Source organism: Drosophila sechellia, chromosome 2R, assembly GCF_004382195.2.
Source record: "Drosophila sechellia strain sech25 chromosome 2R, ASM438219v1, whole genome shotgun sequence".
NCBI classification, from domain to species: Eukaryota; Metazoa; Arthropoda; class Insecta; order Diptera; family Drosophilidae; genus Drosophila; species Drosophila sechellia.
In genome coordinates, this window is record NC_045950.1 from 3589940 (window position 1) to 3614361 (window position 24422).

Consider the following 24422-nt stretch of genomic DNA (forward strand, 5'->3'; position numbering starts at 1 on the left):
AGAAATGATGTGTTGTTCAAGTGGACTTGGTTTAGTGTGTTAAGTATGCTGCGATGATACCTGGTACCCGTTCGTTTTTCCTTACCAAATAATTACTTACTAGTTTGTTAGCTTGAGTTAGCTGGATGCCACCAGATGTTAGACTTTTTGTTAGAGCGAACAAACTTAAAAATAGGTAAATTAAAGGAGAGATCGATTTTACAGGATGACTCAAATTGCTGGATAAAGTTAATCCATAACTGTTAGAGATGGATCTTGATAACTCAAAAAACAGAAGCAGTATTGCTTAAAATCAATTATAGACTAGCTAATCCTGATATATTAAGCCCGTAAGTCGATCAGCTCCATTAAAAAGGTGGGGTGGGTTAGTGGGGTTATTAATGGCGGACTAAGAAACTTAAATCCGTAGAAGGGAGCGGCTGCTCCTCTCCACTTCGCCTACCTGGATGCCTGTAGTGGCACTCGGCATTGCCGTGGGCGTGGCCGTAATGGTTACCGTGCATCGGCACTGGCGGGGCCTTCAGCTCCTCGTACAGGTTGGGATTGCGCCGAGGGTCCCATGTGGAGTGGTTGGACCGGAGGCCACCGCGGCCTGGACATGTCGTGGTGTGTTTATGTGTGGTTCGAGGTGAGGTGTAGTGGATGGGTTTTTTCGAGTGTGGTGTTTTTCAATTTCCAATTTCGTACAACATCAATGATAAGTCAACGGAAATCATAATCGAATTGAAGCAACCGAAGAGGTGCGGGAATTGGAGTTGGTGCGTGGGGAGCGAGAGGATAAAACGATAAGTATACTCGGATTAAATCAAGGCTGGGAACATCCCAGTGCAAAAAAAATGTATCTAAATTAACAACAACATTTAAAAACACGGTTCTTTCATGCCAGGATTGGGGGCGGGTCTTTGGAGGAACTGAACAGGAAGCGGCTTAAAAAGCAACACTAAGAATTTTTCGGGTCCGGAAAAGCTTAGCTTGAGTATGGTATGTGGGTAGAGATCTAGAGATACCCTCAGTTTGTATGAATGCAAGGCAACGCAAAATACTTTTCGTATATGATTTTCGTTCGCAAAGTAAATGGAAGAAAGAACTAAGCCCCCATCCATGACCAGGAACCCGAGATCCGGGGATCCGGGCATCCGACACGGGGTGGCGGCATTAATAAATGTTGCATTGGAAATTTAGATGCTTACTTATGACTGTACCTCGCTTAATCCGGTCGCAGGTGTTGTAGTTGGATCCGGGAACGGGGGGCAGCTTTCGGTTGGGCGGGGCGATGTAGCCGAGCTCATCCCGCAGGTCCGGACGACGCTTGTCCAGGGTGGCGCCGGGTCCCATTGTCTGATTGTAAACTACATCGTCTAGAATTAATATATGATATCGCCAACTCAATATTGAAACACTGAAGATGCTTTTCCTTCATCATATGCCGCTCGCATTCAATCAACTCGCATACTTTACTTCTGTTTTCGACTCGATCTCGACTTGTTCCGTCACTCGTTACTGGTTTTAAAATTAATTTTGGATTCACTTGTTTGTTTTTTTTTTTGGTTTTGGTGCGGCATGTCAACACACTAAATGTGCTATTTGGTAGCTCAAAAATACAAGTTTACAAGTTACGATTGCGAAAAAAGATTCCAAAAGAGGTTACGTGAAGTGTTCAGGTTATTTGTTTTCGATTTCAAAATATACCAACTGGTCAACGATTACGATTACGACTGTTAATAATGATATGAAATGAGCGATGAACTTAATTTTGGATTTACTCGACTTTTCTTTGTCATCGATCAAGGATCTCGATGGTGATTTCAAAAAGCATCTTAGTTTTGGTTGTTCATAAGGGAAAAATACGGAAAGAATTCGGAACTCAAAAATGATAGATTTGAGTTGTCTTGTTTTGTGGAGGATATGGATTTGTAAATATATATATAGAGTAGTATTTGATTGTGAAGTTGCTCACTTCATAAGCAAAACGTATGTACAACAATAGGGCTAGTATAGATATATCGCTTACTGGGATTATTCTAGTATTGCATATAAGTACAGTCCTCCACAGAGCCAATAACAACGGCTGATAAATAAGTTTACAACTCGGTCTGCAAACTGATCTATTCCTCAGAAGTTATTGGGTGCTTCAGTACAACTTTCAAGTCATGTTTGGCAATTGAAAATCCAATTGATTTTAATGACGATGACGTATCGATGATGGTTTTCGTATGTACACACAGATATTGACACTAAATATATTATATTGATATATGCTCGTATTATATTATTTGATTGTTTGGTATATTTTCAGTTTCTTTGTCTGTCTGTTGGTATATTTTTGGAGTGAGAACTTTTGGTATATTTTTGTGGGTGTATCTTGTATCATTGAGTTGAGAAATATAAGTAAATCATGCAAAGCCAAACTACACATTGACATTCCATTAAAATATTATTATATGGTATCAAAGCATTACAAACCGACCATTTTGACTTTTGGAGTGACGGCTAAATTTATCGACATGTTGGCTAAACTGTTTTTTTTTTCAAAATACTCAAAGTAAAATTAGTTAATTGGATGCAAAACTTTGTCTTTGTTAAAAAAACGATAACAATTTGTTAAGGAAAAGGGGCTGCAATGTATCCCCTACCAACATTTAGCCAACATGATGCAAAACAGAAATAAGATATCGATCTACGCTCTACGGTAAGTTAAAAATTTGGTTAGGAATCAAGAGAAGAGGTTGCGCTTGTGGGGGGGAGTCCTTGCGGAAGAACCTACAGTACACATCCTTCTGGCCGCCGCGCATGTCGTCCGCTCGCCTCCGGGATAGGGCCACGCATACCACGCAGATGCCCACCGCCACCACGACCACGGTGGCGATCAGGGGCACCATGAAGTTGAGATCGAGCCACTCGGGCATCCAGGCGGGCAGGCGGATGCGGGTGTGCACGTTGCCGTGGCCGGATCCGTCGTCCAGGGGCGCAATGGTGCCTTTCGGGGTTTAAGGGGGGATATACAAACCGGATGCGCACATGCAATAGTTGGTTGGGTCATAGACAACAGCAAGATGGGATATGGGCAGGCAGTACAGGCAATATGGTATTTTGATAATTTGGTAATTTGGATTTTCGTGGCACAAGCGCAAGTGTGGGGTGTTGCAGTTTCGTGGTGTTCAGAGAGAAATAGAGAGAAACCGAAAAAGAACGAAATTCTTAATTAGTGGTCAGCATAGATACCTTTGTGGTGATTGCCCTTGCTACGCAGTATACAAATAACAATTATCGCTATGATTATGACGAGCAGAGCCGCCACGACGGGCACAACTAAGTTTAGGTTCGAGAGGATAATGCGGATCGTGTCCTCGGCGCTTAACTCGGGTAAATCTCGCGAGGGTGCGATAGTGCCTGCAACAACAATAACAACAACAACCAAAGGGTGGTTTTGGGTGGTCAGTGGGTGGGAGCAGACAGTTGGTGGGGCGGTTAGAGACAGAGACACATAGTGCGAGAGAGACAGAGAGACAGAGAGAGGAGGATCAGTTACACGTTGTGACCTCTGCTGGCACATTGACCTTTGTACCGCGCGCACATCGCGAAAGCACTCAACACATACATATACAAATACAGACTGTGGCAGGCGAAAAATTCAAAGGTTAACTTGTCGATATGGAGTCGTTTTCGTTATTCATATGAGAGAAAAGTAAGAGTATTAAAGAGTATTGGTTTTCGGTTATTTTACATGGCGCAGAACTGAAGCACGCATCAAAGTGTGAGTAAGTTGATATGAGAACTAGTTAAACTATTGCAAAATTGTATATCGAAATTGTATAAAAAACAGTTTATTTTACTTTTTTAAACACTAAACGTAATGCAATTTGTTTGTGATCCGCTTAGAGCTAGTTAATGATGTATGTTATTAGATCGCTAAGACTGCACGAAACGAATGGAACTGCATTCCAGAAGGAGAAACGTATCCTTCAAATAAACCAACTAACTTAGGTGGAACTCAACTGTAACTTGACATAACTATAACTGAAACGAATCGAATCGAAATGGCAAAAACCAAAAATGTCTGAAAATTACTGCGTGTGACTGTAGTGATAATTGATAAGTCGAACCATAAGTAAAAGTTTAAGAAATCAACTCTCTCAGCTCAGACTCCCTGGCCAGGACGCCCATGGAACAGGATTGAGATACTTTGGTTGTTGTGCTTGATTGTCATGTTATGGTGGCTCTGCTCGATTCTTCGGATTGAGTTTCACACTTGCTTTGTCTTTTCCAAGCCTCTGTTAAATGAGCACTTTCATATTTTTAATCAAATGAAAAGCAAATCAAGTTAGCTAAAATCATAAAAGTATCGTTTTTGGTGAGTGAATCGTTTCTGTGACCAGTTGTGGGTGGGTGGGAATATCTAGATCTTGCAGTTGAATATGTTCTGGAATATGGATCATAGCCATGAAAACATCTAATTGGCGGGAAGTTACATCGATGGAGTTCTGTACAATCAATAGATTCGGGATTGGTTCGGCGGATATAACAACATCTAGTTAATATGCTTAACGACAGCTATTTAAGCTGCATTGGTTTTCATATTCCACACCGCGTGTATATTTTACAAATTCTCTTTCACAGACTGGGCACAGAAATGCAAAAAATAAATTCATAAAAAACTATTCGAAATTATAAGAGGACGTTCCATGTCAATAACAAGTATTTAAGTATTTAACAAGAAACTAAAACGATATAAACGTTGCTCAGCTAATAAAAAATAAAAAGATTTTTAGATTTGGATATCGCCTGGTAGATTTAAAACTTATGAAATATGGATAACAAATCTTTTACAGAATTTTTTTGATATAATTACATTATTTTAAAGTTTCTCCGACAAGCGGACAAACGGACAGATAAATAAACATACGGACAAACGGACAGTTGAACATAGTTAAGGATTTATATATTTTGAAGGGTCGGCAACGGGTCAAATATCTCCTATAATCTACAAGCATCAGATACATTTAGTTCTAGTATTGTTAGTTGTAATTTGTAATTGTAATTAGTAATTTGGGGTTTGGTAGTTTTTAAAATTTTTTTTTTTTAGACTTAACGTCGCATAAAATAAAAATGTACTTTAAGTTAATGTTTTATTGACAAGGATGGTCCCACATTCATATTCATACTGTGATCTAGAGCACTACGATGCTTGGGTCTAGTTAAAATTATAATAAAATTAAAATCGTGGCTGTTTGGTGAGTTAGTTAACTATTCAGTTATGTACATATGCATATACGTTGCAATAGCTCTTCACTGGGATTGTTGATAAAAACGGAAGGAAACAAATTGCATTTACGTAAGAAAAATCATTATTATTTTACACTATTCGGGTGCTTCTGCGTTCAGAGTTCTGGCAGTTAAAAACATAAAGAAGGGACTATTTTCAAAACTATGAGACATAAACAAACTGAAACAACTATATCGACAAGCTTGGTTTGGGCAACAAAAAATAGGAATAATATAATTTTATATACTGTGCAATTTGTTCACATTGAAAAGCAAGGAAATCATAATTTGCTCATATTTTTTAAAAATATGTCATAACTTTTCGTGATTGGTAAAGACAAAATAAACTCAATAATTGTTTTGTACAACATTGTATAGCTTGGTGCTTCTCATCTTGTTATTTGTATATGGACAGTGTTTCGGGGTCTCGAAAACCAAAACCAACTCTCCGGACATCCAGGCCCAGTTAATGGGCTTCTTGGAAGCCCTCGAAGCGGTATTTCCAGCATCAGACCCCGAAGCTGTCAACGTAGAGTACTCTATGTACAAAAGCAATGCAGGAATCAACTGGGAATCGGAGAACAGATCATAAATACCTCCGGTAACCGTCAGGGTGGCAAAGTCGTATTCGGCCACAGTGAAACCAGCCGAGTTGTGGGCAGTGATGCGGAGGTTGTACCAGGTGGCGGGTTCCAGGTCCAAAACCACGTAGTTGTTGTCGGGCTTCACGTTGTTCGAAATTTGGTTCCACTCAATTTGATCGCTGCAGAGGTAAACAATCTTAGATCGAGTTCATATGCCTGGTTAAAGTGTGATCTACCGCTTCTTGCTCTCCACCACAAAGTGCGACATGGGGCATCCTCCATCTTTCCAGGCCTTGAAGTGCAGGGACACGGAGTTGGACGACACTTCAATGAAGCGAGGTTTCTCGGGCAGCTTGGGCTTCTGTCCCTTGGTCCGGGTGTTCAAGATGTCAGACGCTTCGCCAGCTCCAATGCTATATTAGTTTTAGAATAAGTTTCATCTCTCTCTCTTGTTATTAAAACACTCACTTATTGAATCCAGTGGCATAGACCTGATAGCGGGAGCCGCACAAGAGTCCTTCAATGTTGTGCTTCTGTGAGTCGACAGACACTTCCGATGTTTCCCATTCTCCAAATTCTAAAAGTGAGGAGTATAATTTAAATGTTAGAAACGAACTAATATGTATTCATATCTAGTCAGATCCACCCACCTGGCTTGTAGTGCAGGGTATATCCATGCAGAGGAGCAGTGTCTCCCTCATGGGGCTTCAACTTGACAGTCAGTGCATCCGTGGTGGTGGCCGACAGTGTGACATGGGGCGATTGTGGTGGTGCCAGAACAATCAGTTTGTGCGTGATGGAGTCCTTAGCAATCGAGTTCTCGGCGTGGCAGGAGTAGTCCCCGGCATCCTGGCGATTCACCGACTTGATCAGCAGCGATCCGTCGGGAAGGAGGCGCATGCGATCGTTGGCACTGAATTCGACGCCCTTGATTTTCCAGGTGATTTCGGGTTGGGGAGCTCCAACGGCCAGGCAGGGCATCTTGGCGTCCTCCTTGAAGGTGGCAGTGAAAGTGTCGTCGAAGGAGGCGATCTTGGCGGGCACCTGGTCGCTGGGCATGGCCACTATGCTCTTGGACTGCTGGCCTTCGCCAATGGTGGTGCTAGCTGTCACCCAGAACTCGTAGGGCTTGTTCTTCTCCAGTTCGGTGGCCTCGAAACTCATCTGGTAGTGGGGAACCTTCTGGGTCTTTGTCTCAGTCTCAGCACCTTCCGCCTTGGAGTATACGGTGTACTGGGTGATAATGCCGTTAGGCTGTGCTGGTGGGCGCCAGGATACCAGGATAGCGGCGTTACCCATAACAAGAGCCTTTACATCAGTGGGTGCTTCGGGAACTGTCAAAGCAAAGAAGTTAGAAGTTGCCATTTTTATATTATCATGGATTTGAATCACCATCGGGCTCGGTTTGGCAGTGAATGGGAACGCTGCGGACTCCATCGCCTCCGGCTGTTGTGGCCAGGACCTGCATTGTGTAGTTGGTGTACTTCTTTAAGCCATGGAGAACTGTGTCGGAGGAGGCCGTCTTCTTATAGTGTCGCTTGGTCTCGTCTAAAATGAAAAAGTAGAAAATTTAATAATGTTCATAACTCTTATCTTTATAACCATTCTTCTGAGACCTTTCAGTTGTGGAAGCTCCCATATTTGACTTCAGTATACTTACCATACCACTCGTCACTGGGGGCATAGACAACCTTATAGGTCTTGATCACTCCGTTGGCGGATTCCAGGGGTGGACTCACCCATCCGACGCGAATGGTCTGCGAGGTCAAGGTAGTGCAGGCGGTGTCACTGGGTGGCTGGCTGGGCGTTCCCTCGGCCGTGAATTGCTTCTCCTCTTCGCTCAGTGGACCAGCTCCGATCTTGTTGAAGGCCTGGATGACCACGGAGTACTGGGTGTAGACGCGCAGGTTCTGCAGTTCCAGGTTGTGCTCCTTGCCCTCCTCGGTGATGAAGTTGATGGTCTCGAAAACGTAGGACGAGTTGGTGTTGGATAGCTTGTAGCCGACGTAGTAGCCCAGGATCTCTCCGTTCCACTCGGTGCGTGGTGGTGGCTTCCAGGTGACGCGCATGGTGGTCTGGTTCACGGGTTCAACCTTAATGTTCTGGGGCTTGCCGGATGGCGCTTCTTCGGCTGTGATGATGGTCACTGCTTCGGAGGATTGGGATGTGCCGATGGCGTTCTCGGCCACGATGCGAATGTTGTAGGTGGTGGCGGGGCTGAGCTTCTGGACTTGGGCTTCTGTGGTGTGTCCGGGCACAATGACGCGATCAATTTCGCTCCAGGAGGCACGGGAACGCTTGAACTCAATGATATACCTGTCCAGAGGGGAGTTGCCATCGTAGGGTTGCGCCCAGCTCAGCTGCACGGATCGTCCGGATTTGTCGAGCACCTTCAAAGCATATGGCATCTCCGGAACTTCCTGGACAATCATATTTATGCTGGCGTCATCGGATCCAAAGGCATTAGTGGCGACACAGGTGAACAGGGCGGAGTCGGACCTCTCGGTGCGCTTGATCGATAGACTGGACATAACTCCGGTGGAAAGGATCTCCTCGCGAATAGTGTAGCGATTGTCGTTCTTGGGGTCCAGTCGCATGTTGTTCATGTTCCACAAGATGCCAATGGGCTTCTCGCCCTTCGCCTCGCACTGGAGTACAGCGGGTTCTCCTCGTCGAGCGGTCTGGTTGCGCAGCTTCTCCGTGAACTCTGGAGGGGCCTGAACGCTGATCATAATCACTGCCGAGAGGCCGGAACCTATTCCATTGATAGCCTCGCACAGATAGTAACCCTCGTTGGTCTTTTGGATGTTGTCCACATGCAGAGTGCCCTCTTCCACGCGGATGTTGTCGCTCTTCTTCAGATCCTTGTACTCTCCGGGGGTGTCGCCTGCGAAGGACATAATTTTGAGGGTAGTTTTCCAGAGGATTCAACTGATTTGTACGTACCAACTGCTTTCTTCCATGTGACTTGGGGTTTGGGGAAGCCATCAGCCTTGCATTCAACCTTGGCATCGGATCCCTGGGCGAAGGCCTTATCGGTGGGCTCGAGGATCCATCTGGGAGGTACTGTTGGTCGGGTTTGATGACGCGATTGTGGAAAGAAAATACGTTAGTTGAGCTATCGTGGTTTCTAGCATAATGTGTTGCATGCAACATGGTCAAGAGTATCGGCGGAAGCGGATGGACGGACTTAGTTTCAAGAAAAGTGAAATGATCATTTGAAGCACTCAAAAATTCTCATTTAATTCAATAAATGTGTTATAAAAGCTTTGGAAAAAAAAAATTTATTATCATTTCAGTTTTCTTTAAGTATGGAAATATTTTACTGCTCTCTCATTCAATGCAAAAGTTTAGGTGTTGATTGAACATCGTCTTATGATACACAATAGAATATTTCCACACGATCGCTTACAATCGAGATTAACTTAAAAGGCCAAACTACAACAGAAACATTAGCACAAATAACCAAGGTGATAATAGGACAAATGAAAGTGGGGCATTAATAAAACTTATGTTATACCAAACTAAAGGTTAAAGATCATGCAATCAGTGCAAAACGAAGTCCTTGGTAAAGATTATCTTCGTCATATTATGTTTCCTTGCCAACGGACTTCGCTTTGTGTCTTAAGGTCTAGGTAAATAATGATTAATAAACAAGGAATACTTAATGAAGGATTGGATGGGGATGTGGGTTTCTTTTTGAGCTGGACAGATCTGGGTGAATTGTTTACGTTTGTGGAAGCGCAAAGAGTCAGTCTCGTTTGGTGGAGGACTGGGTCCATGGTTACGATTAAGTTTAAGTTTAGTTTCGGTTAAGTAGACAATTAGAAGCGATTAGGATAGTAGATAATATATCTTGCTGTTATTGGTTTATTCGGTGTTGGAGCATGAGCCCTGTGAACTTGTATTTTACATAGAAACCATAACCCTCTAAGAGTCACTCGAAATCGAAGGCTGTGAGTCGTATTTCTGAGTTCTTCTCAGAACAAGTGCTATGTGTAGTGCTGTGTGTGGTTGTTGCTGTGCATGTATGTGTGCAGGGTCAGATCTGAGCTGTTTTGACATTTATGGATAACAATCGAGTAAGCCGATACACAGTGGGACCTAGGTTAGATCTTGGCTAACTTTGCCCGACGTTGGTTGGTTTACTGGTGCAGTCGAATGCGGAGTTTTAACTTCACATATTTACACAAACTATATAGTATAGACCTCGATCGACTTGGTTCAACTTGGTCGTTGGCCTACGGATGTGGAATATTGATAGATTCAGAGAAGTCGAGAAAAACTGGATTAGATGCAGCAAGAGGTGTTGAAAGTAAGTTGGAATTGACATATCTGATAATCTGATAACCGCCCATTTACCATTCACAGTTAGCCTGGTCCGGCGTTCTGCCACGCCCACCTGGTTGATCGCCCGACAACTGTAGTTCCCCGCATGCCCCTCCCCCGCCCTGTTGATCAGCAGTAGGCTGGTGTGCTCGCCCACTGTGGCCTCAGTGACGTCATCGTTGCCGTCATCGTGCACCTGCCGCCCATCTAGCCACCACTCGAACAGAATGGGCGTGGCCCCCCGGCTGGCAATGCAGGTGAGTTGCACGTAGTCGCCGACATCGCAAACGGAAGCGGAAAGCAGCAGCGGCGAGAGCACAGGTGGTTCTTGGGTTATATTTGGGGGAACAGGAAGGAGCGCCATTATTAGGAATCAGGTTTATGGGAAGATGAGTAAGTGCAGTCAACTAGTTAAGTCTGCATCGATGGCAAATCATTCGTTAAAACTGATCAGAGATATGTTTATGATATGACTTCATCATTAATCCTCAGTTATCCCAAACTTAAGAAGACATTCCTTTAAGGGAAGTGTTAAAAAAATGTAATCCTCTGCCTATCAAACATCGTATTCTTTGTATATGCTAGCTAAATGATTTCCATACTAACTTCAGAACTACCTCGCTTTTAATTGACATAAATTTCGAAATTTTTTGGATGGACTCTAAGGAGAATAACTTTGTACAAACAGAAAAGGCACAATTAAAAGCTATATACACGACGGAGTACCCTTCACTTTCAGGAGGGACCAGCGACTGGCCACGCCCGCCGCGTTGCTGGCCACGCACGTGTAGTTGCCGGAGTCACCAATGGTGGTCTGACGCAGCGACAGGATCAGGGTGTATTCGTCGATCTTGTGGTAGATGGAGCGCAGCAGGGGCTGTCCGTCCTTCAGCCAGTAGATGTCGATGGGCAGGTCGCCGGAGGAGACCATGCACATGACCCGCACCGCCTGGCCGCCATTCACCCCGTTGGCATTGAAGTGGAACTGATCGACCTGGGGCAGCTCTGGGAGCGGGTGATAAGAAAGCCGTGCAAGGGATCAACACACTGTACAGCGAGGGAATTTCGAGAACCCCCAACTTGAGTTGTATAATACAGATAATACAGGTTCGTGTGCTTATGCAGTACCAACACCAGACAAGGAGGCACAGACAGAGAGTGGGGATTTACAGATGCCTTGGTCCTATTCTAGGATTCCAGTCTACGACTAAGACGCCACCCGCAACTAGCGATTCCTTAGGAGTAATTCGCACAAACCCTTGACACTCAGATGGGTCTCTGCCGTGGTTTCGCCCGCCCGGTTGGCGCCCTTGCAGGTGTAGTTGCCCGCGTGGTCACCCCCCACGCTCTCGATGTTCAGCGAGCTGCTGCGCCGGCCGTGCATCAGGATGGTGACCCCGGCCAAGTCTCCGGCGGGCTCGTTGTTGTAGTACCAGGTAATGTTGAAGGGTGCGTCGTCGTGCACCACCGCGCAGGTCAACTGGTAGTAGTCGCCCACGTACGGGGGCGAATTCACGGGCAGGGGAGCCAGTTTGGGGGGCACTGCATTGGATGGTTCCAATAAAAAAGGGAGAAATAAAAGTTAAACATAAAATATAATTCGTTTGAAGAAGAGCCCTATCTCATTCCCATTATAACCAGTAACCAGTTGGGATCTCGAAGAGTCACCTGCTTTTGAGGAAATGGTTTTAGTTTCTAGTTTTTGTATCTCTGAAACTTAACCTATTCAGGTCAGAACAGTTCAGTGCAGTCTGGGTATCATACATGCAAGCTTTCAGTGTAGATGTGCGTCAGGCCATTCCAAAGAGGAGTGATGTGTCTAAGTCGGTCAGAAAGACGGAAGAATAAGTCAGGACAGTAGCAGAAACAGACGGCCATGCAGCGACGCAGGGTTAGTAATCGGCCACAAAGAAACTACTCGAGCGACCCAATCCCTGAGAATTCCTAACCGTAAACGTTCAGCGGCGTGGTGAACTGCTGATGGCCCGCCAAATTGCGGGCGTGGCAGGTGAAGTTGCCCGCATGGGAGGCCTCCACGGCCTCGATGGTTAGCACACTTCCACGACGACCCACGCGGGCCGTGGTTATTCCCAGATCCTCCGAGATTGCCTGACCATCCAGCGTCCAGTCGATGTTCAGGGGCAGATCTCCGCCAGGAACGGAGCAGTGCAGTGTCAGATACTGACCCACCTGGGCAGGACCCTCCTCGAAGGCGAAGGGTATGATGCGCGGAAGAACTGGATGTGCGTTTACGTTTCGGTGGTGAGATGTGATGGTAAAACAAAAGGTGCATAAAATTAAAACATAACCGCATCAACGAAAGCTTCTCTTAAGACTAAGACGCTGGGATGAGAACCTATCACACGCAGCTGGGTGCTGTAGGTGGCACGACCGGCGGCGTTCTCCCCGTGGCAACTGTAGTTGCCCGCGTGACGATCTGCCACGCTTTCGATGGTCAGAACACTACTTCGACGACCCATCTTCGCTATGAGGATGTCCTGGTCGTCGTCATTGAAGAGCGGCTGGTTGTTAAACGTCCAACGGATGTTGAGGGGCAAGTCGCCCTCCGTCAGGGTGCACTGGTACGTTATGTACTGGCCCAGATGGGTGGGCTGCGAACCGGTAGCAAAGGGCGTGATTTGTGGCAAGACTTGCGGGATACACAAAACAAAAGCAACTCAACGTACAATCAAGGAAAAAAATGAAGACAAATAAGGTGATCTCTATCTACGGTATATGCATATGGATTTGGATCTCTATCCCACCGTTGACAATCAGGGCCGCAGTGTACTCCACCATTTGGGCCTTGTTCCTTGCCCGGCACGTATAGTTTCCCGCATTGATGCCGTTTACCGAATCAATGGTCAGCACATTGACCTTCTTGCCGATCTTGGAAGAGGTGACCCCGTGATACTCGTTGATGGCATAGTCATTGAACAACCAGGTGATGTCCACGGGTAGATCGCCCTTCGAAATGGTGCACTGCACGGTCACCGAGTCCCCGAAATTGGCTGGCTCATCCCCGAACTCAAAAGGACTGATATGGGGAGGTACTTGGAAATAGATGGGCAATCAAAGGGTATTGTACATCTAGGGATCATGTCCATCTTAATCCTAAGAGTGGATTAATATCTTCGCAGATCCCCAGCTAAGAACCTTACAACTAAGCTACAAAAGCCAAGACACAAAAGCCAAAGCAAACATGCAATCTGTATATGCGTACTGTGTGTGGGAAAAACAGGAGTGGGTATACAAATAGAAACTAACTAAACCAGAATGACACTGAAGTGCTGTACAGAAGCTCTGACTTCGCAGGCAAGTACCATTGACTGTCAACTGTGCCGTGTAGACAGCGGATGCCCACAGATTCCTGGCCTTGCAGGTGTAGTTGCCCACGTGGCGGGCACTCACGGCATCGATCATCAGCACACTCAGGCGCTTGCCCATCTTGGAGGTGGATATGCCCGAGTAGTGGTTGATGGGGTAGTCGTTAAACATCCACTCGATGTCGAGCGGCAGGTCACCGGAACTGACCAGGCAGTTCACGGAAACCGAATCCTCGAAGTTAGCCGCCACTTCGCCAAAGTCAAAGTGTGCAATTTTGGGGGCAACTAGTGACATGGATTGGGAAAGCTACAATAAGCTTGGGGACTTAAAACAAAACACCAAAATTAAAACGATAATAATAAATATTGCAGGTACATAGGTGGGAACGTATCCATCAGTACCATTAACTATGAGTTCAGTGCTGTAGTTGACGGCTGCAGCGTAGTTCTTTGCCCGGCAACTATACTTTCCCGCATGTCTAGCTTGCACACTATCGATGCTTAGCATACTGTTCCTCTTGCCACCCTTAACTACATTTATTCCGGAGTAGGAGCTAATTCCGTAGTCGTTGAAGAACCACTCGATATCAATGGGCAAATCACCGGAGGAGATTAGACAAGTCACCGAAACGGAATCCTCAACATTGGTGGGTTCCTCTCCGAAGTCAAAGGGCGTGATTTTTGGAGGAACTTTGGAGTGAAGGTGGTTTTAATAAAAACGTCAAGAAATTAAACAAATACCTTACACTAAAACTGAATTTATGAAATATGTAGGTGTACCATTAACTATTAGTTCGGTGGTATAGTTTACAGCAGCAGCGTGGTTCTTAGCCCGGCAACTATACTTCCCGGCATGACGAGCCTGGACACTATCAATACTTAGCATGCTGTTCCTCTTGCCACCTTTAACTACATTTATTCCGGAGTACGAACTAATTCCGTAGTCGTTAAAGAACCACTCGATGTCGATGGGTAAATCCCCATTGGAAATCAGGCACATGACCGAAACAGAGTCCTCCACATTCGTCGGAGCGTCACCGAAGTCGAAGGGCGTAATTTTGGGTGGAACTTGATTCAGTTTAAGTGGGAGGAAATAAACGATAATCTTAAATGAAAGTGGCAAACAGGAACGGATTTTTATAAGCATAATCTAATGACCATTGACAATTAGGGCCGCCGAGTATTCACTGCTGGCCGCCTTGTTCTTGGCCTTGCAGCTGTAGTTCCCCGCATGTCCTGCATGGACTGAGTCTATCGTGAGTACACTAGTCCTTTTGCCACCTCGCAAAACAGCGATTCCCGAGGCGTAGTTAATGGATTCCCCGTTGAACAGCCACTCGATGTCAATGGGCAAATCACCAGAGGAGACGAGGCAGCTAACCGAAACGGAGTCCTCGAAGTTAGCAGGGGAGTCACCAAAGTCAAAAGGAGCTAGTTTCGGTAGGGCTTTTGTGTGAGTTGAGTGCAATATGGGGGGAGAACAGAAAGTAATCTTTAAGGAAAATAAACTCTATTCTATTAAATCTAGCAACACAAGTGTACCATTCACAATCAACTCGGTTGTGAAATTAACCGCAGACGCGTGATTTCTCGCTCGACAACTATATTTCCCCGCGTGACGAGCATGGACATTGTCTATGGTCAGCATGCTCGTTCTCTTTCCTCCTCTATAAACGGTCATCCCGGAGAAGGAGCTAATCCCGTAGTCATTAAATAGCCACTCTATGTCGATGGGTAGGTCTCCGCTGGAGATCAAGCAGGTCACCGAAACCGAATCCTCCACATTGGTAGGTTCATCGCCGAAGGTGAAGGGAGTGATTTTTGGGGGAGCTATGGGTTAACCAAAATGTTGATAAATACGCAAGAATACACAAAACAATAAGCTAATCCATAAGCCCAACTAATTATACATATGTACTTCAACTAAGTGTACCATTCACAATCAACTCAGTGGTATAGTTGACGGCTGCTGCGTGGTTCTTTGCACGACAACTATACTTTCCCGCATGACGAGCATGGACATTGTCTATAGTCAGCATGCTGGTTCTCTTTCCACCTCTGAGGACAGTCATTCCTGAATACGAGCTGATTCCGAAGTCATTAAACAGCCACTCGATATCGATGGGTAAGTCTCCACTGGATATCAAACAAGTCACAGACACTGAGTCCTCCACGTTGGTGGGATCCTCGCCAAAGGTGAAAGGTGTGATTTTCGGAGGAACTGAAGGGATTGGAGTGTAATAATAATTAAAGGAACTTAAAAATTATAATCCTAATTTTAAGTTTTCCTCTAAGCATTTCCGAGTACCATTCACTATGAGATCGGAGGTGTAGTTGACTGCAGCTGCATGATTCTTCGCCCGACAACTATACTTTCCAGCGTGACGTGCTTGGACATTATCTATTCCCAAGACACTACTTCGCTTCCCTCCCTTGACAACGGTGACGCCAGAGTAGGAACTTATGCCGTAGTCGTTGAAGAACCATTCGATATCGATGGGCAAATCTCCGCTGGATATGAGGCAAGTGACCGACACAGAGTCCTCAACATTGGTGGGCTCGTCTCCAAAGTCAAAGGGTGTGATTTTCGGGGGAACTTTGGGTTGTAAAGACGTAAAATTGAACGAAAATCATACTAAATAAAACGAAAGACTTAACATTAGTTGAAAAAACCCTTAAACGTTATACCGTTCACAATCAGACTGGTGGTGTAGTTTACGGCAGCGGCATGATTCTTCGCCCGACAACTATAGTTTCCCGCATGACGAGCTTGGACACTATCGATACTCAATACACTATTACGTTTGCCTCCCTTTACAACCGAAATTCCCGAATAGGAGCTTATGCCGTACTCGTTGAAGAACCACTCAATATCGATGGGTAAGTCACCGCTGGATATAAGACAAGTGACTGATACAGAATCCTCAAAGTTTGTTGGCTCATCTCCAAAGTCAAAGGGCGTGATCTTTGGGGGAACTTGGGGAGGTAAATTAAACTCAATTTAATATGAAAAAATTAAGGGAAATATTAATCGAAATACTAATTTTAAATGATCTAATACCGTTCACAATTAGATCGGTGGTGTAGTTAACAGCAGCGGCATGATTCTTGGCCCGACAACTATAATTTCCCGCATGACGGGCCTGCACGCTGTCGATGCTCAGTACGCTATTCCGCTTTCCTCCCTTCATAACCGAAATTCCCGAATAGGAACTAATGCCGTATTCGTTGAAAAACCACTCAATGTCGATGGGTAAGTCCCCAGTTGAGATGAGACAAGTCACCGATACGGAGTCCTCCACATTAGCGGGCTCCTCGCCAAAGCTGAACGGAGTGATCTTGGGTGGAGCTTGTTAAGAGGAGGGAGGGAATAGGGAAAATAAAAGTCCGATATTCAAAAACCAAACAATTATATAACTTGAGGTAGTAAAGGGTTTCCCTGCCAACCGTTCACAATCAGGGCCGCTGAGTACTCGCTGCTCGATGCTTGGTTCTCCGCCTTGCAGGTGTAATTTCCCGCGTGACCCGCGTGCACTGAATCTATGGTCAGAAGACTAGTCCGTTTGCCCCCTCTAAGAATTGCAATGCCTGTAGCAAAGTTTATTGGCTCCCCGCCAAATAACCACTCGATGTCGATGGGCAGATCACCGGAGGTGACCAGGCAGTTCACGGAAACCGAGTCCTCAAAGCTTGACGGCGACTGACCGAAGTCGAAGGGGGCAATTTTCGGTGGTGCTTAAGGGGAATTAAAGGATGTGGGGGGATTCAAATTATAATCGAACGAGTAATATGTAGCTCTTTGTGATCAAAAACCCGCCTCAATACCATTCACAATCAACTCTGCCGTGTATTCCGCTGAGTCCGCATCATTGCGAGCCTTGCAGGTGTAGTTCCCCGCGTGTCCTGCGTGCACCGAATCGATGGTCAGGATGCTCGCCTTCTTGCCACCCTTTACTATGGACACTCCAGTATACGCGTTTATGTGGGCCCCGTTGAAAAACCAAGTGATATCCATGGGCAGATCTCCCAAGTAGATCAAGCAATTCACGGAGACGGACTCCTCAAAGTTGACGGCATGATCGCCGAAATCGAAGTGTGCGATTTTTGGGGGCACTTCGGGGAATGTGGAAGAGTGGGGAGTGTTAAAGGATAAATAAATCAAATCAAAAAATGATGGTGTACATTAAAACTGATTGTCAAGCTGTTGAAAGTACCATTCACCACCAGTTCGGCGGTAAAGTTAACGGAGGTGGCCCGATTGACTGCCACACAAGTGTAATTGCCAGCGTGGTGATCCCGCACAATATCAATGGACAACGCGCTGATCTTCTTTCCCAACTTAACCATGGATACATCATATACGTTCTCATTGATCTCTCGTCCGTTGAAGAGCCAAGCAAAGCTAACCGGAAAGTCACCCGAGGTGACCAGGCACTGAACACTAGCCGATTCCCCAAAGTTTGAGGGCTCATCTCCGAAATCGAATGGGGCAATTTTGGGAGCCACTTTTCAGGGATGTTGTTTGGGGGTTAGGGGGGTAAAACGAAAGAAAAAAATGAAAGGACACTTTAAATATTTCAAGAGTATTAACCATTAACTTTCAACTCCGCCGTGTGGTTAGCGACTCCAGCCTTATTTTCGGCAATGCAGGAATAGTTCCCAGCATGTTTGGCCGACACCGCTTCGATTGTCAACTCATTGATGCGTTTGCCGCGCTTAGTGGTCAAGATTTCAAGGTAATCCTCGAAGGGCTTATTGTTCAAGGTCCAGGTAATGTTAACGGGCAGATCACCACCCGAAATGGTGCATTGTACATTCACAAACTCGCCGTAGCTCATGGACTCCTCGCCAAAGCTAAAAGGACTTATCTTTGGCAGTGCTGAGATACGGTTTATAGGGTACTCAAATCAACGTAAGTAAGTAAACATAAATCATAGATGGTGTGTAATATTCTTAGGTCTAAAGGCGATTTCTTCGCTGGGCTAACCATTCACGATCAGCCGTGCCGAGTGCGCCGTGATTCCGGCCTTGTTCTGCGCGTGGCACGAATAGAATCCGGCGTGATGAGCGGACACGGACTCAATGGAGAGCACATTGATCCGCTTTCCGATCCGCGAGAAGGAAATGTCATGAAAACTATCAATGGTGGCGTTATTCAGCAGCCAGGTTACATTCATGGGCAGGTCTCCACCCAAAATGGTGCACTGCACTGACGCAGGTTCTCCGTAGTTCAGGGGCTCTTCCCCGAAATCAAAGGACGCTATCTTGGGTGCCACTTTTGGGGGATAGAAAATGCAGTTCGAATAAGTACGGCCAGTATGCAAAAAAGTTCACAGTTCGCTCAGTTAGATAGATAGTTAGAGAAATGGGCTTGGGTTTGATTAGTAGCAACGTGTCAAGAGCTTTAGTAACCGCAACCACTAGAACTAAACCATGACACACTCAATTTCAGTACCGTTCACTGTCAGGTCAACGCTATATGTTGTAGTTCCAGCCCTATTACTGGCTATACAGGTATACCGGCCGGTGTGGGCGGGACTGGCACTGGGAATGGAAATCATGCTCGTCTTGTCGCTGATGCGATTCGTGCGCATCTGGGGCTGCACCTGATCAAAGCCGTAGTCTCCAGCGCTCCGCTCGAAACTCCAGTGCACCTTAATGGGACGGTCGCCTTTTTGGATTTGGCAAAACAAATCTATCGAGTCGCCCATATTGATCAGATCCTCGTAGGCGAAGGGCACAATTTGGGGCAGAACTGGGAAGTGATTGGGACGGTGATGGGTTTAAAATGATCGCAATCAACAGAACAATAATGTAAGACTACGATAGCTAATGGGTAACCATTGACGAGCAGCTCGGCGCTTGAGCTCACGTTCCCCGCATTGTTGCTCGCCACGCAGCTATAGTTTCCTGAATTGGCGGCCTTGACCGATTCCACCGTGAGCAGGCTAATCCGTTCCCCAATCTTGCTGGCCATCACGCCCAGGTGCGTGAAGAGGGGCAGACCATTGTGGGTCCAGCGGATCCTCAGCGGCAGATCGCCCTTGGCCACGTGGCAGGTCAACTGAACGCTGTCGCCCTCGTTGGCCTCCGCATCAAAGCTAAACGGATGGATGCTGGGCAGGACTGGGATGGTTGGGGGATATCGTTTAAAATCATTCGAAAACTAAACCAAAATATAATGTATCTTCTAAGTAAGAATCGATGGGTAGTAACCGTTGACTTTCAACTCCGCACTGTAGCTGCTCTCGCCCGCCTGATTGCGAGCCAAACAGGTGTAGACGCCACGGTGCTCGGCGGCTATGTAGTCGATATTCAGGGTGCTCGACTTGCTGGACATTCGACCGATCACCACGTCTAGGTCACCACTGTTCAGGGTGTGATTGTTTAGAACCCACGTAATATTGATGGGCAGATCCCCCTTGATCACCGTGCACTGAATGCCCATGGTTTCGCCTGAGTTGGAAGCCTCGTCGCCGAAGTCAAAGGGACGAATTTGCGGAGGCACTGGACCGTAAATGGCGGAATAGGAGTAGGGGAGAGGAGCGGGTGGAAGAAATAAAGACATAACTTAAGTCCCATATCCTTGTTCAGATATTAACCATTGACCATCAGTTCAGCACTCTGCTCAGAAGTCCCCGCCGCATTGGTGGCTATACACTTGAACAGTCCCCGATGTTGGCCATTGATGGCATCGATGCTCAAGGAACTCAGCTTGGGGGACATTTTGATGATTCGTATGCCGACGTGCTCGTTCGTTATCGGCTGTCCATTGAGAGTCCAGTGGAGCTGCAGAGGTGTGTCGCCCTTGAAGACCATGCATTGGACCGCGGTACTGTCCCCGTAGTTGGAGGGTTCCTCACCAAAAACAAAGGGCATAACCTGAGGGGGCACTACATACAAATGGGCAAAGAGAACGCGGTCGTATTATATCTACCAAATGACAAAACAGCTCCTCAGAATATTTCTTCTTGAAGTATTGTAGCCTGTTCTAATAGTTATAGTACACCTAATTATCCTGTTTTATATGACATTCAGCACAAATATCTCATAAATGGGACTGCTCCAACACCAAACACCACCAGCAATACTAAGTGAAAACAATATAGACAGTAAGCGTGCTCTTATTTCTCCTTATTCAATATTTCTTGTGGGGACAAACCATTAACTTGTAATTCAGCTACATATTCACTGGTCCCAGCCGGATTTGTGGCTATGCACTTGTAGACACCGCGATGGAAAGCATTTAGGGAATCAATGTTCAACAGACTCGTGCGCTTATTCAGACGCATCAAGGTAAACCCATTTTCGCCGTTTACGATTGGAGCAGAGTTGAGGGACCAGCGAATCTCCAGGGGCAGATCTCCCTTGGGCACCACACAGTTGGCACTGGCAATATCGCCGACATCGGCGGCGGATTCGCCGAAACTAAAGGGCAAAACCTGGGGCGGCACTTAAATGGACGGGAAATAAGTGGTAAATTTAAACTCAAATAAAGAATAGAAAATAGAAAAAACGTTGTACTATGAGTATGATTTGAATAATGACCATTCACGTGCAATTCAGCGCTGTATTCAGCGCTGCCCGCCTTGTTGGAGGCAATACATCGGTACAGTCCGCGATGTCTGGCCTCGAGTGAGTCGATGCTCAAGGAGCTGGTACGCGGATTAAGGCGCGACAGGGAAAATCCATGTTCACCGGTGATGATGGGTGCTGAATTCAAGGTCCAGCGGATCTCCATTGGCAGATCGCCCTTGGGGACCATGCAAAAGCCACCCGCAATTTCCCCAGTATTGGCTGGTTCAGAACCAAAGTCAAACGCTTGGATTTGGGGAGGAACTTTAGAAGTGGAGATGAGGTGGAGAGAATCAAAAGTAAAGTAAGTAAAAGATGAAATCAAATACAAAACTTAAAGTACTACAAATAGTGATGGAGTCAAACAAACCGTTGACATCTAGTGTGGAAACGTATTCAGCATATCCCGCTGAATTGTTAGCTATACATTTGTAGCTACCCCGATGGACAGCTTCCAAGGAGTCAACATTCAGCGAACTGGTTCGCTTATTCAGCCGCACCAACGTGAATCCCATTTCACCATTCACAATGAGAGCGGAGTTTAGTGTCCAATAGATATCCAGTGGCAAGTCCCCTTTGGGAACCACGCAGTTGACACTAGCCACTTCCCCGCGATTAAGGGGCTCATCACCGAATGAAAAGGGACTGATCTGTGGTGCAACTATGAGGGGAAAATCCATTTAAAGCTCGAGACATAGACAAAGCTCTTAGCCACCAAATAAACAAGGATCGTGTTAGTAGGAAGCAACTTTACAGGCGGATATATAGAAAGATCCAACGGGGGGTTTCACCAACCATTGACTTGCAGGTCAGCGGAGTAGATCGCTTCACCCGCCTGATTCTGAGCCACGCAGCTGTAGGAGCCGCGATGCTTGGCCTCCAGTGCATCCACACTCAGATAGGTGGTACGTTGATTCATCTGCATTACTGTGAATCCATCCACACCTGTTGCCACAGGCTCACCATTCAAGGCCCAGTGGATTCTCAAGGGCAGGTCCCCCTTGAGGACAACACAAGTGATGCTCAAAACATCGCCCATATTAAAGACTTCGCTGCCGAAACTGAAGGGCAGGACGTGGGGAGGTACTAAAGATTTCGAAAGGTGTAAATTAAATTAAAGTAAATAAAATAATAATAAACATATAATATAAAGGAGCTAAGAGTGAGGTCCCTGGGTCCATGTACCGTTGACTTTCAGCTCCGATGTTGTGAAACTTGACCCTGCCTTATTTTCGGCTATGCACTTGAAGACCCCGCGATGATCCTGTTCCACGGCGGCTATGTTCAAAACACTTGTCTTGGGAGACAGTTTCAGTATGGTAATTCCCTCCTCGCCGTTGATGATGGGCCGAGAATTCAGCGTCCACTTGATGGTAATGGGGACATCGCCCTTCTGAACCATGCACTGCACTCCGGCATTCTCGCCCGTGTTCACAGGATCATCGCCGAAGGAGAACGGCGCTATCGACGGTGGAACTGCATGGCATTGGAGGGAACGAATGGAGTGAGGTAAAGGGTCATAACGAAAATGTAAGAAACAAAAGCAAATCTTAAGAGATCGACAGGGATTAACCATTGACAGCTAGGATGGCGGACTGCCTGGTCTCGCCCGCATTGTTGGTGGCCACACAGGAGTAGTTCCCAGCATGTCGAGCCCGGACGGATTCGATGCTCAGAACGCTGATGCGTTGACTATTCCGGGTGACTATCAAACCATCGTTGGTGTAAATACGACCGCCGTTCTTGGTCCAGGCTATGTCGACGGGAAGATCCCCCCGGTTTACGGTGCAATAGGCGGACACCATGTCCAGTTCGTTGATCACATCCTCGCCGAAGTCGAAGGGCATTATTTGGGGCAGGACTGGTTGAGCCGGGAAGGGAAGGCAAAAAGCAAAAGATGGCAAGGAAAACTTAAGAAATTGACTCCTTATCTGCTGGACAATAACCATTGACTGCTAGCATGGCGGACTGGGTTATGGCCCCCGCGTTGTTGGTCGCCACGCAGGAGTAATTCCCCGCATGGCGCGCTCGAACGGATTCTATGCTCAGGACACTCAGGCGCTGGCTGTTCCTGGTCACAATTAGACCATCGTTGGTGTAGACCCGACCGCCGTTCTTCGTCCAGTAGATGTCCACGGGCAGATCGCCCTTGTTGACCGTACAGGAGGCCGAGACCATGTCCAGCTCGTTGATGCTCTCCTCGCCAAAGTCAAAGGGCACGACCTGGGGTAAGACTGGGATGAGGTTGGGTTAACAGAAGAGAACCAAGGGAAAATCAAAAACGATCAAGTGGCTATTCGATGCTATTAACCATTGACGGCCAGGACTGCCCATTGCCGAGTTTCGCCTGCATTATTGGTGGCCACGCAGGAGTAGTTCCCGGCATGTCGCGCCCTGGCGGACTCAATGCTCAGGACACTCATGCGGGTACTGGTCTTGGTCACCACAATACCATCGTTGGTGTAGACTCGGCCGCCGTTCTTCGTCCATGCCACATCGATGGGCAGGTCGCCCTTGTTGACCGTACAGGAGGCGGAGACCATGTCCAGCTCGTTGACGGTCTCCTCGCCGAAGTCGAAGGGCACGATCTGGGGCAGAACTGCAGAGGAGGGCGAGGAAGCGAGGAGGGTCAAGAAAACAGAACTCAAAAACCAAGGAACTAAGCACTCTACGAATCGAAGAAGGCCTAAGCGAACCGTTAACGCGCAGCTCTGCCGTGTGGTAGATGACCCCGGCCGCATTCCTGGCCACACACGTGTAGTTCGCCCGATGGCGAGCATGCACGGACTCTATGCTCAGCATGCTGATGCGCTGCGTCGTCTTTGTGATCAGAATGCCATCGTTGGACATCAGGCGACCCACTCCCGTCGTGGGATCCGGAGCCGTGGTCCAGTACAGCTCCAGGGGAGTGTCGCCCTTGTTCACTGTGCACGTGGCCGAGACCATGTCGTTCATGTTGATGGTTTCCTCACCGAAATCAAAGGGTACGACCTGCGGTGGAACTGAGCGAGAGGTTTGGGGATTCGATTGAGAGAAGGACGAACGACCAACGATGAGGCTGAAAAGTTTAGACCCACCCAAGAAAGTAGGATCGACCAGAGCATTCCCCTATTCTGGGGAACTCTGGGAAAAGTATAATTTTTAACTTACCCATGACTTGCACTTCCAGAGATCCTCGAGCGGAGTATCCTTCCTGATTCTTGGCAACGCAAGTGTAGGTCGCTTGGTCTGAGTTCCGTTCCACATTCTCGATAATCAGCGTTCCGTTGGGGAAGACCTTCTGTTTGCGGTTGATGGGCAGGGCACGGTTATCTAATAAAAGAATTAAGGTTTAATAAGCAAAAGC

At 46.6% G+C, this 24422-nt stretch overlaps 2 protein-coding genes across 19 annotated transcripts in view; both read right to left on the reverse strand.

Moving 5' to 3' along the window:
• LOC6607979 (Down syndrome cell adhesion molecule-like protein Dscam2) overlaps positions 1-24422 on the reverse strand; it is a 62226-nt gene that overhangs the window by 3807 nt on the left and 33997 nt on the right. For 5 of the 18 annotated variants that reach the window (XM_032716993.1, XM_032716978.1, XM_032716991.1 and 2 more), the window contains exons 8-19: positions 24227-24388; positions 18957-19256; positions 8793-8912; positions 7507-8733; positions 7239-7394; positions 6497-7180; positions 6315-6423; positions 6083-6259; positions 5859-6025; positions 2765-2977; positions 1203-1358; positions 443-592 (exon numbers count right to left, since the gene is read on the reverse strand). In XM_032716993.1, the coding sequence (XP_032572884.1) occupies positions 443-592; positions 1203-1358; positions 2765-2977; positions 5859-6025; positions 6083-6259; positions 6315-6423; positions 6497-7180; positions 7239-7394; positions 7507-8733; positions 8793-8912; positions 18957-19256; positions 24227-24388 (3621 nt within the window). Of the gene's footprint in view, positions 1-442; positions 593-1202; positions 1359-2764; positions 2978-3222; positions 3391-5858; positions 6026-6082; positions 6260-6314; positions 6424-6496; positions 7181-7238; positions 7395-7506; positions 8734-8792; positions 8913-11432; positions 11718-12124; positions 12413-18956; positions 19257-20663; positions 20955-21871; positions 22163-24226; positions 24389-24422 lie in introns of all 18 variants that reach the window. The other 13 variants (XM_032716980.1, XM_032716983.1, XM_032716989.1 and 10 more) reach the window with 6 other exon arrangements.
• LOC116800677 (Down syndrome cell adhesion molecule-like) lies at positions 19263-20080 on the reverse strand. The gene has a single exon (XM_032716998.1). It carries the CDS (start codon positions 20067-20069, stop codon positions 19692-19694), a length of 378 nt encoding a protein of 125 aa, XP_032572889.1. The 5' UTR covers positions 20070-20080; the 3' UTR covers positions 19263-19691.